Here is an 18034-nt window from a genome sequence, read left to right as displayed (position 1 = left end):
TGTTCAGCAGTTCATCCCTGGTGAAACTGATCGTGTTTGATAAACAAAAAAACAGGAAAGATGAACATAAACAATGCAAACACTGGATAGCCAAGCACTGAAGCAGCCGTGTGCGGCACCATCGTGAGCCTATAAAGGTCCTTACAGCCTAAAACAGCAAATAAACCAAATCTCACAATGACACTGGCCAAACAAATAAATATAGTAAGCAATGGGATAAAAACGACAGATGATTTCCATGTTTTTGCCACAAAATTACATTTTAATCACTCTCCCGCTCTCTCTCCTTCACAGATCCAGATACAGTTTGCACACACGTTTATATACGCGCTAATTTTATTAGCGCTAGTCTGCCAATTTTATCAGTACAGTTTAACAACTTAAAAACTACATGACTTCTCACAAGCGAGGTAACAACAGCACAATTGGGGAATAAAACGATCTTAAAGTTTCACTATTAGTAGAGACATTGCTGCCGAACACTTTTGAGAGATGTATAGACTCACAGAGATGATCTCTCTCTCTCTCTCTCTCTATACATATATACATATATATATATCTCTCTCTCTATATCTATATCTCTTTTATAACTTAGTTATTATCTGGATCAGTCTGCTATCAACAGCTCAAGCCACCTTTACTCGGTTTAAAATGAAGTTTTGGAAATAGCAACGGAGGCGTTGGATAATGAGATGTGGAAGAAATAAATCCTACCCATAATAGCGTTTTAAGTACACAAAAAAAAAGAATAATGCCTTGAAATATATCATCTGATCGATGTTTTGATGTGTGTTAACCGTAGCATAAGCTAAATAATTGACTTTAGTTTGTTGAAAAGCCCCCCCCCCCCACATATTCCCTTCAAATTTAACTGCCACAAGTAAATGACCACTCTTATGCTTATTATTATAGCTAACAATATAACATTTTGATTGTTTACCATATAAATGAGTAATTCTTGTGTTTTTGTAGTTGATGTACTGAGTAGGTAAACATAGCAAGCCATTTACAGCTCATTCAAAGGAGAATCTAATGGTGCGTTCCATTTGTATTCAGAAGTCATAAATTGCAAGTTTCTAGTAGGAACTTAATAACTGGAACACTGCCTCAAGTCAGGGTTCCAGCTCGTAAACACGAACAAACTGAACTATGAATTCAGACCCAATACAGAAGTGAAACAGTAGTAATATATTGTTTATTAGCATTTCTGTTTGTTGTATTAAACGACCTCTATTTGTGTATATCAGGGGTCGGCACCCTTTTGGGCATGAAATGGCATTTTTAATGGCTGTGCCAACCTAAAGAACAACACTGTATGTGTGTGTGACAGGCCAATTGTGCATTGAAAGGTTTCAGGTTAATCACTGAGCTTTAATTGATACACACAAACACACACATCACTCGCACACAAAGATCGTAGACTGCGATGCGTAAATTCGTAAAATTTAGGTAAACAGAAACATTCAGGAGCTCAGAAACTTGTTGTTGATGCTGCTCTATGTCGCTACATTTTATTTCTTACAAATGGGGGGGTAAAACTGCTGTTTTTTAAATTAACTCACAGCTTTATTGTTTGTAAAGAGAAATAAAGATACAGGTAATTCACATGCAACTTTGATTTATCTCTCTCAAAATAGCCATATTTAAGAAAAAAGGTAGTGTATTTCGCATCACTGTATATAGCTGTCAGTCATTTAACATTTTTGTTGTAAATCCGGTGGCTGTACAGTTTTTCCTATTGCTTGTGTGCCAGTGATTATCCCTCTGCATACCACTGTTGGCACGTGTGCCAAAGGTTGCCAACCCCTGGTGTGCATGATATGTAGGCCTTGTCAGTGTAAAATACCACTTTCTATCGATTGGTATTGATATCAATGGTTTTCCAACTTGTGTGCTGGAATACGGTCAAATCAGTTGTGACGTTATTTGCAGCACAGAAATCTGACTTATGAGGCAAATAATACAAAGTGTTAGCTAATAGGGTAAATTCTGAAACCAGTCATGGCAGGATGTCACAATGGGTTTCAGACATGAGCGTTTTTGGTCATTTAATTTTGCATAATAGTTGCTCTTTAATGTAATTGTTCTTATTGTGAACTGCTATATAAAAAGGAACTTGATCTACTGATGATGTTTCTTAAACATCTAGTTGTAACGCTTTCAAATTATATCCCATGTGAATGTGTTTTATTTAAAAAATAAATACTTAAAAATATATTTTTTTATAATGTTTCCTGAGGTGCACTTATAATCTTAGTATGTTGCTATTGTTGTTTTTCATCTGAAAAAAATGATAATTTTGATATAAATGGTGATTTTCTACGCTGAAGTTTATCCTCTGATGTAAAATTCCACAGCACTGCTATGATTGGCTAACATCTTTGCAAATAAAATGAGCATTAAATGTTTACCTCGTTTGAAAAGATTTACTGAGGTTTTACTATAACAGCCGCCAATATGAACTATTAATTTATTATTAAGCATAATTTATGAATTATTATGAGGCATAATTGTTTGTGATATTTGACCACTGGTTATGTATCCTGAAAACATTTCATTTTAATTCAGCATTTGCATTATCTTATATTAGTAATGTCTCTACAAACTCTCATGGATGCGGTTGTCAGGTTTCAAGAATTTAAATCCCCTAATCAGAGCAAAAATTATTTAAGTAATAAGTTAAGTTATAATTAAGTTATTGGCTCATTGCTGTCTGAATATTTCTGAAGATATTACATGTCCACCCCATCAACATCAGAGATCCATTATGCAGAAACTGTAGATGCAGATGCTTTTTGTGACCAACAACAATTCATGGGTTAATTGTGTTTTTATGGAATGGTGACTTTGGTGTGAAAAATTACTGCTGCATGGTAATGATTGCTTACTGGGAATAGCTGTGAGTTTTAAGCACGTAAAGAAGCAATATGCTGAACATATCATTAACATTATAAGATTTGTCCACTGATTCCATCCTGGCCAAAGGCTTACCTCAGTTCAACTTGATGGTCGTTTCTTCAGAGTAATGTCACTGAACTCAGTTACAACCAAAAATCCCAAGGGTTATTAGGTGGAAAGCCAGCTGACAGATTCAGAGGGACGTAAACAAAATTTTCTTGAGTGAGATCAAATGTTATTGATGAATGTTCAATAGTATTTGTTTATGGTCCTTTGACTGACATTCTGTAATACATTTCTGTCCCTGCACAGCCACGATTCAGTTAGAATTAAAATGCAACACAGCTTTAAAATACTGTGCCTTTGGTTGTTTTGTTCAAGAAACATAGAGCACATTAGATGGGTAGTTTACTTCTTCTCTTCTCTAGCCTACTGTTAAATTTTGGTATTGTGTACTCTTTAATTGTTTGTGATGTTCCTGATTTCTAAGATGCTTTGGATAAAAGCATCTGCTGAATGACTAAATGTAAATGTCTACTGGGACCAGCCATTAGCCTTGCCCAAACACCAGCCTGCTTATTACGCTTCACTTCTCTTTCACTCAGCTTGAGCTGCCACCTCTGTCACATGCACTCAGTAAGACTACAGTATCTTGAGAACACCATTATTTTATAGTGTAACCAGCAACTCTAAGGTAAGTCTGTTCTCATGGAGTGTTGCAAAGCTTTAACTTAGGTGTTGAAACCTAACTTAGGTAACTTAGGTATAAAAACAGGAAAAAATGTCGTAAACTCTCATGCACATTGTGTGTACTGTAGTCTACATACTATAACACAGCTCCATGTTTCCTTAAAGAAGATCTTCTCTGATCAAGACACTTTTCACAATAAATTTTAACCCAAATCTTGGCATGCCATATTTAAATGCATGTGAATGATGTTGAGGGGTTTTTGGGACACAGTGATGTCCTTCTATGAGTAGTGAAGAATATTACACAGTCTAATTATTTGATAGAAAAATTTGATATGTTATTTTATCCAATACTCATAGTACAGTAAGCTATACATCAAGCAATGTTGAGAGTAAACTAAGAGCCCGGTCTAATGAAAATGCATACAAATATCAAAAAATAAATAAAAGTATTTTGCGTGATATTTACATGCAGACTTTGACGTGCATTTATTGCACAGTTTTTACATGCATATGATATGCATCTATCCAACACCCCTAATCCCCATTGAGTATCATATGCACCCCAAATTCAGTTTCTTAGTATGCAGAATAGAAAAAGAAAATCATGCCATTGAAATGTACTTTCATGATATTGAGTTATAACTATATATATTTCAAGGTATTAAGAGCATTTTACACCAGTATATTTCAGTTCCAGGTCCTAAAGAGTCTTACTTCATCTATTTTGTCACTTTCTAAAGGTGTCCCTCAGGGGTCTGTTCTGGGACCTATTTTATTTTCCTCGTATTTAAATAATTTATGCGATAACATCCCAAATGCGAAGTTCCATCTGTATGCAAACTTAAGCTAGAAAATGGGGTTTTACTAAAGAAATATATCTTTATTTTCTTTTAAAGCAAGGAAATATTTTGTATCTGCTACCTTCTTACCACTTTTGGATTATGGTGATCTGCTTTATGAATGCCCCAGGATATTAGCTAAACAAAAAACCTTGATCCTGTTTTTCATAGTGTTTTACGTTTTATTACTGGTTGTAGTTATCAAACACATCATTGTACTTCATATGAAAAGGCTGAGTTGCCATTGTTGTATACCTGAATAAGTTTTAATTGGTATGGTTTTATTTATAATTCTATTTGTGGTCTAACTAAATCTTATTTGTGTCTAAGTTTTTTCTTAATCAAAGGTATACTACAAACTACATTCAAATGATCTGTTACATGTTTAAGTGACCGTGATCCATCATTACATGAATTTAAGCTACTTTTAACAAGCTGTGTGTCTTTTCCTTTGGTGAATTGTTGTTGTGATCTTTGATTTATGTTTTGTGTTATGATGTAAACTTACACACTATGCTATTTGTTGCTTCTTTCTTGGCCAGGTCACTCTTGTAAAAGAGATGTTAATCTCAATTAAGAGTTTTTAACCTGGTTAAATAAAGAAATGAGTCACCGTTTTGCACATTTTGTGTCTTAGTTCATGATTTTTAGGTCATCAGTTCATTAGGAGAAAGCCCTATTAACTGAACGGAGTATGCCCGATAAGAGAGGCATACAAAATTTGCAGAGCGGTGGGCCCCCAGGATTGGAAATCACTGTTTTACACTTTACGTGCAGTTGTGCTGTTTGCCAAGCTCGTTCATGAGAATCATGCTAATTTATCATGCATGACTGCTAAAGGTGCCTGCCACGAAAGACAAAAAGAGTCTATGAGGTCTGTCGAGAAAGTATCCAGTCATGAAAAATTAAAAACAAAAAAAGATATTTATTGATACAAGATACAAAAGGACACCTCATTCACCTTCAAAGTAGGAACCTTGGGACCTCACACGGTTCTGCCAACGTCTTCATTGTACTGCATCTCTCAACTCGTATTTTTCATATTATATGGCTGGATAATTTCTGGATAGCCTCAGCATGTCATTTACCAATCAGAGATGCCTTTATTCACTACCGATCAAAAGATATTTCTAATTCATGTTATTATAATACAACAGGGACTATGCTTTGTCCTGTGACTTTAATTTAGTCCATCTATGCTCTGATTAACAGAATAACAGAGAGTAACAAATATAAAATCACAATAAAAGCCAACTGCTTAAACACATTTCATTTAACACAGCATACAATATGGCAGAAGCTATTATAGCATTAGCAATAGATTCTCAAAGGTGCAGAAAGGGAGCTATGGTTTTGAGCGTGAAAATGGCAGAAAACTTGTGTCGGTTGCGTTAAAAACTAAATCAGCATTTTTTGCCAACAAAGTGGGCCATTTGGACTTAGTGTGAATAGACACGATAATATTTACACATTAAATGCCTCAGATGCAAAATTGCAACAATTTTTGTTCCCATGGAAACTGATTGCATTTCAGCACTCCAAACTGATTCTCATGTGTCTCGAAAAGCATCTATACACAGCGTGTACCATGCAAAAGCCTTTTAAACACAGGCTCATACACACTCTTAAATATTATACGTTGCACTAAAAGGATCACACACTGTATATATATGTATTACAGTGTTACCGCATAACATTCTAATGAGCCTATCAGTAGCTAACCTACTGCTACTCTACGACAATTCACTAAATGGGAATTTCTTCACTACTTATTCAGGAAAAATCATTCTGTTTTACAGATCAAAAATTTGAATTAAATGAAGTTGAGTAGTGTTCGAGTTGCACTAGCACTACACTTCTCGTATTTGTGTAAGAAAAGTCAAGTTACTTAATAAGTTCTGTTTTGTTTTATTACATTGCAAGCATTGCCAGTATCTCATACTCAATTATTTTCAGGGTTGATGAGATATTCAAATCCCCTCCAAAACTTTATGACCTACCATTTTGAATTTTATTGTCAGTTGCTTATCAAAAACCACCCCAATATTTCCCACATTTGTCCACTTAAGTAAAAAAAAAAAAAAAAGCGAATTTGGATAATGAGTGTGCTGGAAGGAATACTTTATGCTTGCTTTTTATTAATAAAGGTGCGTTTCCATTACAGATTTGCGCAAAACTTTTGCAATATTTCATAAATGTTGACTAAAAACTATTTCAAAATGGCAGCTGGTGTAAACACAAGCATTGACTTCAGTGGCCTGATTAGCTCCAGTGGCCACTTTAGATGTGTGCAATGTAAATAAGGGGTTATCCAAACATTATTGGCAAGAAAAGCCCCTTATACTTGACAGCGACCACGTATGAGGTGTTTCTTGGAGGTTATAGTACATTAATTATTTCCCCGCCAGCATTTTTGAAGATTTTTACAAAAATTTCATGGCCCCTAGAATATTTTGATGAATATCTGAACATGCAATCAAAATAAAGAAGAAAAAAAATGATTCCTGCTTCAAGCAATGAATAATGGATTCATTCATCACACTAATTCTTATAAATAGGTTTCAGAAAAAAAGCAACATTTTGAGCAAAAAGAGAAAATTGCATAATTTATCAAATACTACATCTGGATCATATTCAGTAGGCTTCCATCAGCACTCTCTAAGCTTGCACAGTCCTTTACCACTTCCTGGGTCGACATTTCACTCAGTTACATTAGGCAGTTTTCTTTACATGCTGTATATTGTTGATAATCACATTATTTTACATATGCATATGCTTACATATGATCTCTCGTTTCCGCGTCCTCCTCATCTTTATTTTTAATTGAGTGATTCTAAACTATTATTGGAGATCTGTAATAGCATATAACAGCGAAACTGTGTAAAATAGTGTAAAACTGTGAAAACACGGAAAATTCCATAGTGGCATGGAAGCGATGTCTCATGAATAATGGAAAATTCTGTGTTTTTACTGGGGAAAGAGTTAAAGAATGATCATGTGATTTTTTTTTTTTACGCATGCCAAGTAATATAAATTCAAAAAAAATAAAATCCATTGCAGTTTTTCAATATATTTCTTTTTCGGATTGCCTGAAAAAAAAAAAACTAATGCGAGTGTAAAAAAATGTTTGCTATACATACAAGTTTTTGATAAATTGACGTTTCAATCAGCCGTATTTTCAATTCGTAATGTCAGTTTGCACAATTTGAAGTGCAATGGAATGTGCTTGCAGTCTTTATCTGGTAAGCTCCAGGAGTAACAAAATTATCTTTATTGAAATCTGTCATGGAAACTAGCTTGTAAAAAATGTTAATTAAAGGAGTCATACCCTCGTATTACCTTGGATACCTACTGCTGTATTATAGTCTTTCAGGCCCTTCTAAAAAAGAAAAGTGGAAAAAAAATAAACACAGAGCTCCTCAGACCCTTATTTCTGTAGGCATTATTGTCTCGCGAGATCTGCTGCGATATTTTGGCTGTCGTGGACGGTCATTATAATAATGCAAATGAGGGGCGCGTTGATTGGTTGCAGGAAGGGGGGGGGGGGGGGGTTGACAACGCAGGTAACGCTTTAGCATATCATTACAAACTGACATCATGGCGCAAGTTGTAAATGAACGCGACCGGCTTCCCGGCCAGTGTATAAGTATGAGGCGCCGTTTAAGGCTTAAATCAAACTTCATTCACGCACACATATGAAACACGCTTGCATATATACTAAGTGGTCACACATACATGTATATGAACTCACGCACATAACGTTACTCATATGAGACACAAGCACAGCACACACACACAAATATAAGACGAGCACAGCACACACACACAAACTAGACGGCGCCTCATATATAAGCGTTAGGCAACAAATAAACAATAACCGAATTCATGATGATCTCAGTCATTTGTTTTTTGCAAAGTACGTTAGCAGCCATTCCCCATACCTCAAAGCTAATACTCCTGCCAGTGTTGTGCCTGAATGCGTTCATTGAACGATAGTTCATGAACTCGTTCATATTTTGGGCGAACATGAACTGAACGTACCGCATTACTGCCTGATGAACGTTACTGTGAAGTCGTTCATTCTGGTGTCTGTGAACGCCATGCTCTCTCAGTTTAACTTCGTTCAGTAGGATGCCAGATTTCTATAAAGCCTTCCAGGCGAAAAACCCACCTAAAACCCACCGTAAACCGGCCTTAATATGTAGCGGAAAAAACACCCAATCTGGCAACGCCAGACTCTCTTGTTCAAGCTCGTTCATCAAAATGAACAAATCTTTCTTCGAGTCATTTCGTTCACTTAAGGGGCTTTAAATGTTACTATTAACTGGCAAATTCCCCGAACACATCAACCTACGCAATCTTGATCATATTCTGAATTAAGATATCATTATAATGCAGTCAAAAGTCCGTGTTTGCAGTCAGTTTACAGGGAACATAAATAATTACTTCACCACGAGTCTTTCGTTTATTTGTCTACTGACGGACGCAATAGCAGCATACAATAGCGCATTAGCAGTTATGCTGTTTGTTACACACAGTAGAGCAATAAAAACGCAGTCTTACCGTTTCAATTGCAGGCAATTTTGTTGGAATGGTGCTTTTCCCGAGCTTCGATGCCAACTTGGAACTTTCTTCCCCGTCTTGACGTCAAGACGGGGAAGAAATCAAAATCTCGTATTTGAGTGCGCGTGCACGTGGGCTATTTTACAAACCCTGAGGTAAACAAATGCTTCACTTTTAAATATCGACTTCCCGGCCAGTGTATAATCGTTAGGCAATCATAACATACATTGATTCTCGTGGAAAAGTGCAAATTGTGGGTCATGACTCCTTTAATTAATTTATTAACAAACCATTGAGGAACTTACATCTGTGCAATTCAGCTGTGGATGCCATCTTTTGGTGAGACAGTAATTAATTGGCCACAACCCACACACTACATTCTTGGTATTATCTAGTGTTCAATGGTTGTACAATCAGCATTGCAGTGCATTATGGGACAGAATAAGTGTGCTCACTCAGTAGAGTTAGAGTCCACCAAATTTGGCTCGGATCATCATCAGACAATTCTGGCTATAATACATCTGAAATTTTATTAGAAAATTTGCAAGTTGCAGGGATGCAGGCTCAGATCCTTGCTGTTGTCTTGCCATCAAATTTTCTAATAAAATTTCAGATGTATGCATGCTGCAACCCATTCATGTGTCGGCACTCAACTTCATATGTGCAATTGTCAATACCATATTCATTTGGTGACAGCATTGCTTGAATATTACATTATAAAACTAGCTTATTAAAATGGAATTAATATGCCTAATGTAATGATTTATAATTAAAATACAATAAAAATACAGTTTACAAAAGATTACACTACAGTTTCTTATAAATGAAAGCGTTTGTACTAGTTCCATGGGCCATCTTTGATGCCGAATGGCGAGCGAGCAGAATGAATGAAGCAGGCGCGTTGTTTGTGCTTGTTTTTTAATGTGATCGTTCGAGTGCAAATGAAAATCAACACTCCTCCACGTCATCCTCGACGGAATAAAAACACAGATGTGCTGTGGTAGTGAATGACGGGATCTGAAAACACAAATATCCCATCCTATTCTTAGCATCTTACGCCAGAAATCAGATATAGCCTCGGATGTAAATATGAGTCACTCCTCTTTCGAGCTGCTGATGAACGGATGAATGAGCTGCTGTGCGTGTATTGCAGTGCTATCAATTCTTCATGTAAAAGCACTTACAGTTGTAGCTACTCCTTCATCACACACCAACAGCCATTTACAGAAAGCAGCGATATTCGCTGACCGTGAAATCAGAATGAGGGTTTTTAGAGAAATCGACTAATGCACAGATATACTTCAGCAGCAAACAGTAACGAAAAGAATCTTAAGAAATGAAATCATGTGTTTCAAAACGATGGCTGCGTAATTCGTCGCTATATATTCAGTATTGCATGCCAGTTCTCATAAGGAGCGATTGCTGATAATTTCACGAACAACCACCATCAAATATGACAGTGTGTTTGTAATATTTGGTGGAGAAAATATTCAAGCGCGTGGCAGTAAATGCATGTGGGCACAATTCTCATTCACTACAATTCTCTCTCTCTCTCTCTCTCTCTCTCTCTCTCTCTCAGCATCCTTTTGGTTTCTCAGTTTGTCATCTTGAGGCTCAGGTGTGTCGATCTCTCTGATCTGACGACGTCAGCGCATCAGAAACCCCGTCTTTAATTCCCCTCCCAGTGAACGGCACACTTATACTCGTGAACCGAGATCGTAGCCTAGAAACAAGCATCACAGCATCACAAAGCGATCCGTTCCGCTTACAATCAATCACGCGGCTTCTCGCTGTCAAATCGTAGATCTTATTCGATGAGGGGGGGAAATGCAAAAGAGATAGCCCCATAGCGATTGTTGTCAAATAATCTGATAGGAACGCGAGCCTTGGTCTTACCTATTCACCCCCGCCCTGTGTTCCGGGGATGCTCCAGCGCCGGCCGCTGCGCCATTTACGGGCTTCAGGAGCTGTCCAGAGTTCGGCGGTGCTGAAACCGTCATCCCCACCATAGTGGCCCCTTCACCGCCCTCCAGGCTCGCCTCGTTACCCATGGCTGGATCTAGCGAACAGACCGATTATGTTTTATAATTGCAATAACCTCAGTGAACGCAATTATATAAAGATGCGCTCAGCGCCGATCTTCCTCCGCCATCATCACTGTCTCTCTCTCCTGCGCATTCAGTGCGCTCAAGCTCGGGTGGGAGGGGACACAGATTCAGCAACTACATACACGCCTCTAATGTATCTAAGCCATATATTTATTTATATACGCGCAACATTTAGGCTACTTCCAGATCTCGCTTGTGGTGACATGAGATAAATACCATAAAGAGAGATTCGCGCTCGCATTGTGTTACAGAGTCACATGGGTCGTGTTCTGTTTGAAAACTAGAGCAGAAAATCTCACTTCTCCTATTAAGCTATTACCGCTGGCAATCCAGCCAGAAACCTTTTAGTCTTCCTTCTGCAGCTCAGTTTACTGCGGTCTTATGAACTCTTGAGGAGATACAGTAATGGCTCACATGAGGATTTTTTTTTCAGTATAAAGCATCAGCTTACAAACTCTTAACGTCAGTTTCCATGTGAAAATGGGAACCGACTAAATCCCAGGATGCTTTCAGCACCATGACGGTAATGACTAGCACAGCACTTTATGTCTAGCCGAGCGCAATAACTCATTTTGTTCACCATGCATATCACAAACACACTTTAGAGTGTAAACGCAGCATAGAAAGACTGCAGATTAGATTTAACATAATATAATACAATATAAAGGTTGGGATTTGAAACAATTGCTCTGCAGTGGCCTCATAGATTGTCAGTGTTCATACTTAATTTGCTACTAGAGGACATCCCATTCAAACATAGATGTAAATAAATTAATTCAATTAAAACAAATTGAAATAAAACATTTAATACATCAGGAAAGCATTGAACAGGTTTGTTAGTAAGAGACTTAGCTCAGGAATATTACTGACTGATTTCAATGTCTTATGGAATATCTGTCATGTTTTGCACAAAGTATTGACTGATTATGTTCTTATCTCACTCAGGTAACTCTTGTTTAAAGGAGTGCTTTATAATTAAGCTCTGGTTAACTTAAGTTTTTCTTCTTGTGTGTATAACTATGTACATCTAAACATCATGCTACAGCGACAGTCTTGTTGGCACCATGCTTTGCCCAAAATATAATTCTTTGGTTTTGCTTGCTCTTCATTTGAGGTCTTTATCTTGTATCGTCTTTTTGAATTTGGGGTAAAATATGACCTGGGTGTTATTTTGTGAGTTAAATCCAATCAGTGGCAGCTCATCAGCCACAGCCTACACAAGATTTTGAGGTGGAAAAAAGAAGGACAATTCAAAGTAAATTCATTTTATGTCTCAGAATCAGGGCCGCATTAACCACTGGGCTAAGCAGGGCTGAAGCCCTGGGGCCCGAGCAAGGAGGAGGCCCGTGATTGGCTGTGGAGTAGATTGACTGGAGCACAATATTGTTCCAGATATATTATTTTGCATTCGACAGCAGAATGAAACTCATACAGGTTTAGAACATCAACAGAATTTTCATTTTTTGGGTGAACTTTTCCTTTAAAGCAGCCTAAAATATAGCTGTTGTCAATAATGTAAATCAAATATCAGAAAGAAAATCACTTACAGTCCTTGAGTGAATCACATTTGTAAAATAATTAAGAATGAATGTATATTGAATTTATACAGTGAAAACTATTCAGTCTAGTTGTATATTTTCTTTATAAAATATAATATTTATTATTCAGTGCTTTAAGTTTTTCAAGTAGGCTGATATTTTTATGATTTTTTTTCTGTTGTAGCCTAATTTGTGATTTTTTACTTGTCTTAAAATTAGATTAGATTAGATTCAACTTTATTGTCACTGCACATGTAAGGTACAGGGCAACAAAATGCAGTTAACATCTAACCAGAAGTGCAATAAGCAGTAACTACAGAATATACAAGGTCTTCAATATGTTACAAATTTACAATAAATATAGAGAATAAGGCATTATTATGGAGACAATTTACAGATTTTAAATACTATCAGCATGATATACAGATAGATGTACTATGAACATACACTTTTACATAATCCATCTGAATGGTATGTACACTATAGGCAGAAACTATGAACATATGAACATCGTTTACACTAGTGCAATGGACAGTAAAGTGCATAGAAAACATTTCAGTGTGCAAATGTATTACTCAGTATTCTGAATGAACAGACAGTAGTGCAAGTAATAACAAGTTTACTGTTTTTTGCTTGTTTGTAAATAAATAAATAAATCAGATGTAGTGATGAGGAGTCTGTGTGTGTGGTGTGGGGGGGTGTTGGTGAATGTCAGAGGGCAGAGTTCAGCAAGGAGACAGCTGTAGGGAAAAAGCTGTTTCTGGATCTGCTGGTCCTTGTCCGAAGGCTCCAGAAGCGCCTCCCGTAGGGCAGGAGGTTGAACAGTCCGTGGTCAGGGTGAGAGGAGTCCTTGAGAATGCTGCGAGCTCGTCGTAGACAGCGTTTTCTCTGGATGTCCTCAAGAGCAGGAAGTGGTGTCCCTATGATGCGTTGGGCAGTTTTCACCACCCTCTGCAGTGCCTTGTGGTCAGCCACTGAGCAGTTCCCATACCAGACTCTGATGCAACTGGTCAGGATGCTCTCGATCGCACACCAGGAGGTTCACCAGGATGGCTGAAGACAGCTTGTTCTTCTTCAGTGTTCTGAGGAAGAAGAGGTGCTGGTGAGCCTTCTTGACCAGGCTGGAGGTGTTTGTAGTCCAGGACAGGTCCTCTGAGATGGTGGTTCCCAGGAACTTGTGTAACGACTGGGTGAAAGGAGTGGCAGGAAGCAAGTGAGAGTAATGAATATTTAATTATATGAAAGACACAGTACATAAAGATGGAAACAGATGATACTTGGCCGGGGATACACAGTCCAGGAAGATGCAGGTGAGTGAAGGATCCAAAGGGCGGTGATGATTTGGCAGCAGGAGAGGGTGACACAGGAACTGCAGGGAAGCTGCAGGGCCGAGAGGTAAGTGATGATCTGATGGTGATATTCAATGAGTGGACGGGGTTCCAGGGAGACACGGACATTCAAAACGCAGAAACACACAAGAGAGCAAAACATCAGACGAGATACAGGAAACAACGCTCTGACAAACACAAGACGCTAGACAGGCCAATATATAGGGATGAGTAATGAGTGACAGCTGTTGTTGATGACAATTAGCGGAGACGCCCACAAGAAACAATCAGAGCTGACGCATAACACACAGTCTTCACCCACATAGTGAAAAACCCAGAGATCACGGTTTACCAACCGTGACAACTTGAAGCTGGAGACACGTTCAACAACCATCCCGTTTATGTGGATGCGGTCATGTGTGCTTCCTTTCTTCTTCTTCCTGAAGTCCACAATGAGCTCCTTAGTCTTATTGTAGTTAAGGAGCAGGTTATTGTCAGCGCACCATGTGGCCAGGGGCTGTACCTCTTCCCTGTAGGCAGTCTCATCGTTGTCTCTGATGAGGTCAATCACTGTGGTGTCATCTGCAAACTTAATGATGGAGTTGGATCCATATCCATGCACAGGCTTGCAGTTGTGGGTGTAAAGGGAGTAAAGGAATGGGCTCAGCACACAGCCCTGTGGTACGCCGATGTGGAGTCTGATGGTGGTGGAGCAGGTGTGGGCTGACCGAACATGCTGAGGTCTGTTGGTCAGAAAGTCCATAATCCAGTTGCAGAGGGAGGTGTTAATGTCCAGGTCTCCAAGTTTTGTGGTCAGCTTGGAGGGAATGACGGTGTTAAATGCTGAGCTGAAGTCAACAAACAACATCCTAACGTACGTGTTGTTATGGTCCAGGTGTGTGAGTGCAGAGTTCAGCACTGTGCATACTGCATCCTCTGTGCTCCTATTTCTGCGGTAGGCAAACTGATGTGGGTCCAGTGTGGGTGGGAGGCAGGCCTTGAGGTGTGCTAGGACCAGATGCTCAAAACACTTCATAATGATGGGTGTGAGTGCTATGGGGTGATAGTCATTCAGGCACATTGGGGAGGAGTGTTTCGGTACTGGCACAATCGATGTGGACTTAAAACATGTTGGCACAGTTGCTTGGGTGAGGGACAGGTTGAAAATGTCTGTGAAGACCCCTACAAGCTGCTCTGCACATGCCCCAAGTACACTTCCACACTGGCCGTCCGGGCCAGCAGCCTTGCGTGCACTGATCCGGCAACAATTCATTATTTTTTATGTTATTTTGTGTTTTGGGGAGTTCCTCCTTTTTACCACTCTGCATCCGAGTCCTATCTATCCAGTACCCTGACAGAACCACTGTTGTACTTTCTTGTGAACATGTTGAATCTGCTGATGTAAAAAGATGAGTCTGAGGAGGAGGAGGCAAAATCCATAGCAACACACACAAAAGAAATGTGGTTCTTCAGCAGTTCTTTGGGGTGAATGAGGTACTAAATAGCAGCAGTACCATAAAAAATAACCTTTATTTAGATTTATACATGATCTAATGATCTTATACATGGTTTGTTAGGAGGACAATATTTGGCTGAGATACAACTATTTGAAAATATGGAATCTGAGGGTGTGCAAAAAAAAAAAAAGCTTTAAAAGCAAGAAAATAGCCTTTAAACATGTCCAAATTAAATTCTTAACAGCATATTACTGATCAAAAATGATGTTTTTATATATTTACAGTAGGAAATTTACAAAATATCTTCATGGAACATGATCTTTACTTAATATCCTAATGATTTTTGGCATAAAAGAAAAATTGATCATTTTGACCCATTCAATTTATTGTTGTCTATTGCTACAAACTGTGCTGTGCTACTGATCACTGCTTCTGTGCTCCAGGCTCACATATAGTCTTGCTGTACATGTGCAATCAAATTTTCTATTTTTCCTCTTCTATTAAAACCCCACCAACCTTTTAGCATCACTCAGAGAGCGAGTGCATACTTGAAACCCAAAGGTAATAAAACCATACACACACAAGATTCTAAATAAAACATATGAAAAAAATACAATTTGTAAATGTGCACTGGCTAAAAAGAAGATACTTACAATGGTAAGATATGAATCACTGACATTTCTAGGTCAGCATTGCTCACAGAATTAGGTCAAAGTTAAGGAAGAATGCTTTCCTCTTTCTAACACCACAGTTTACTCTAGCCATCCAGCATACATTGCAGATACAAAAGGTGGTTACTTAAAGATTTCATTTATTTTAATGTTTTTATGTCAAACTCAACTTTAACATTTAAATACTCAATTTAAAAATTCAATTATCAGTTTCACAAGAATTCCAGTTTGGGAACCGCTGGTGTGGTGTGATGTAATATTTAATGCATGTAACATGGATTTGTAAAAATTTACTTTGATTTGACTATAGCATCTTATCACCTTCACATTTCCTCAGTGATAGCATAGATATTTTATTCTATTTAATTCTGTATATGAATTATTACGGTTTGGGAATGATTTACTGTTTTACATACTGTTTTATATATAAGGAATAATCAATGGTTTTAAAATAATCTTTCCATTGATGTGTGGTTTGTTGGAATTAGACAATATTTGGCTGAGATACAACTATTTGAAAATATGGAATCTGAGGGAGCAAAAAAAAAATCAAAATATTGAGAAAATCGCCTTTAAAGTTGTTCAAATTAAGTTTTTAGTCATGCATATTGATAATCGAAAATGAAGCTTTGATAATTTTGAAAATATCTTCATGGAACGTGATCTTTACTTAATGTCCTAATGATTTTTTGCATGAAAGAAAAATTTATATCAACAGATATGTAGATACATAGATATATAGATACAGATATATATATATTCTAACCAACCACTAACCCTAAACTCAAATGCTGGTAACCCTCTTATTTTTTTTATTACCTAATTGGTTTGATAATATACTGAACAAAATTATAAACGGAACACTTTTGTTTTTGCCCCCATTTTTCATGAGCTGAACTCAAAGATCTAAGACTTTTCTATGTACACATAGAATTTCTCTCAAATATTGTTCACAAATCTGTCTAAATCTGTATTAGTGAACACTTCTCCTTTGCAGAGATAATCCATCCTCCTCACAGATGTGGCATTTCAAGATGCTGATCATTTAAAAGAAATACGTTATTTTCCATGCAAAAGATAGGATTGAATTTGTTGGCAAAATTAAAGAGTTAAGGACACCAATGTTCTTCATTTGTTTCAATATATTTTGTCAAAACGTTTAGTTATCTAGATATGTCAGCTGTTACTGTCAAACAGTCTTTATTAAGAGCTTATCTGTCTAAACTAGCTTTGCAGAGTAACCACTCAGGAAAACTGGGTTTGTTTTGGCTAAAACATCCACCTTGGTAGAAAACTAAATGCTGACAAAACACAATTGAATATAAAATGCAAGACATTTAACTGATGTAGCCAAGACAATATATAATTTATGATTTTACCCCAGAATTCAACAATGATGACATGAAATGGCAAGTGCAAATTCACATTTCAGTTGTCAGCTTCTATTTTCTGTGGCTTTCAGCAATCTGCAAAAAATAAAAAAAAGCCTGAGGCAGCTCAGACTTCTTGTTCTTAGTTTGTATAGGCAATCACACGATAGCTCTAATAAATGTAAATGTCATTCTTATGTGAAAATGCATTTTGCTTGGGTAATCACAGGCTTGCGTAAAGCAGTGCAGGATGGCAATGCACCTGATGGGACCAATCGTGTCCTGTGTGACTGAAGCAACATCAACCATGTAACTCCTCCACATGCAAGTTAGGGCATGTTACTCAATATCGGGCCTCATGAGCGAATACAGGTTTCATAAAGAAAATCTTGGCTGTTTTGTGTGCTTCTGTTCCATGGAATAAGTGGAATAAAAATTCAAGATGCTAAAGTAGAACTTCTCAGCAAAAGACATGTTGTTCAAATAAGCTGCTGTCAACAAACTGCTTTAACACTTTTAATGGTACACAGACAGAAAAGAGATGCAGGAGACGAGGCAGAGGGCCGTCA

General features: G+C 37.6%; 1 protein-coding gene and 1 long non-coding RNA gene across 6 annotated transcripts in view; one reads left to right on the top strand and one right to left on the bottom strand.

The window, feature by feature from the left end:
• Positions 1-11151, bottom strand: part of LOC132097340 (protein bassoon-like) — a 133501-nt gene extending 122350 nt beyond the window's left edge. For all 5 annotated transcript variants that reach the window (XM_059502980.1, XM_059502981.1, XM_059502984.1 and 2 more), the window contains exon 1: positions 10890-11151. In XM_059502980.1, the coding sequence (XP_059358963.1) occupies positions 10890-11044 (155 nt within the window). In that variant the 5' untranslated portion in view covers positions 11045-11151. The remainder of the gene's footprint in view (positions 1-10889) is intronic.
• LOC132097345 (uncharacterized) overlaps positions 1-18034 on the top strand; it is a 433761-nt gene that overhangs the window by 237462 nt on the left and 178265 nt on the right. The gene's annotated exons all lie outside the window — the stretch shown is intronic.

This window comes from Carassius carassius, chromosome 21 (genome assembly GCF_963082965.1).
Source record: "Carassius carassius chromosome 21, fCarCar2.1, whole genome shotgun sequence".
In the NCBI taxonomy this organism is placed as follows: domain Eukaryota; kingdom Metazoa; phylum Chordata; class Actinopteri; order Cypriniformes; family Cyprinidae; genus Carassius; species Carassius carassius.
This window is presented reverse-complemented; position numbering and strand designations above follow the sequence as displayed.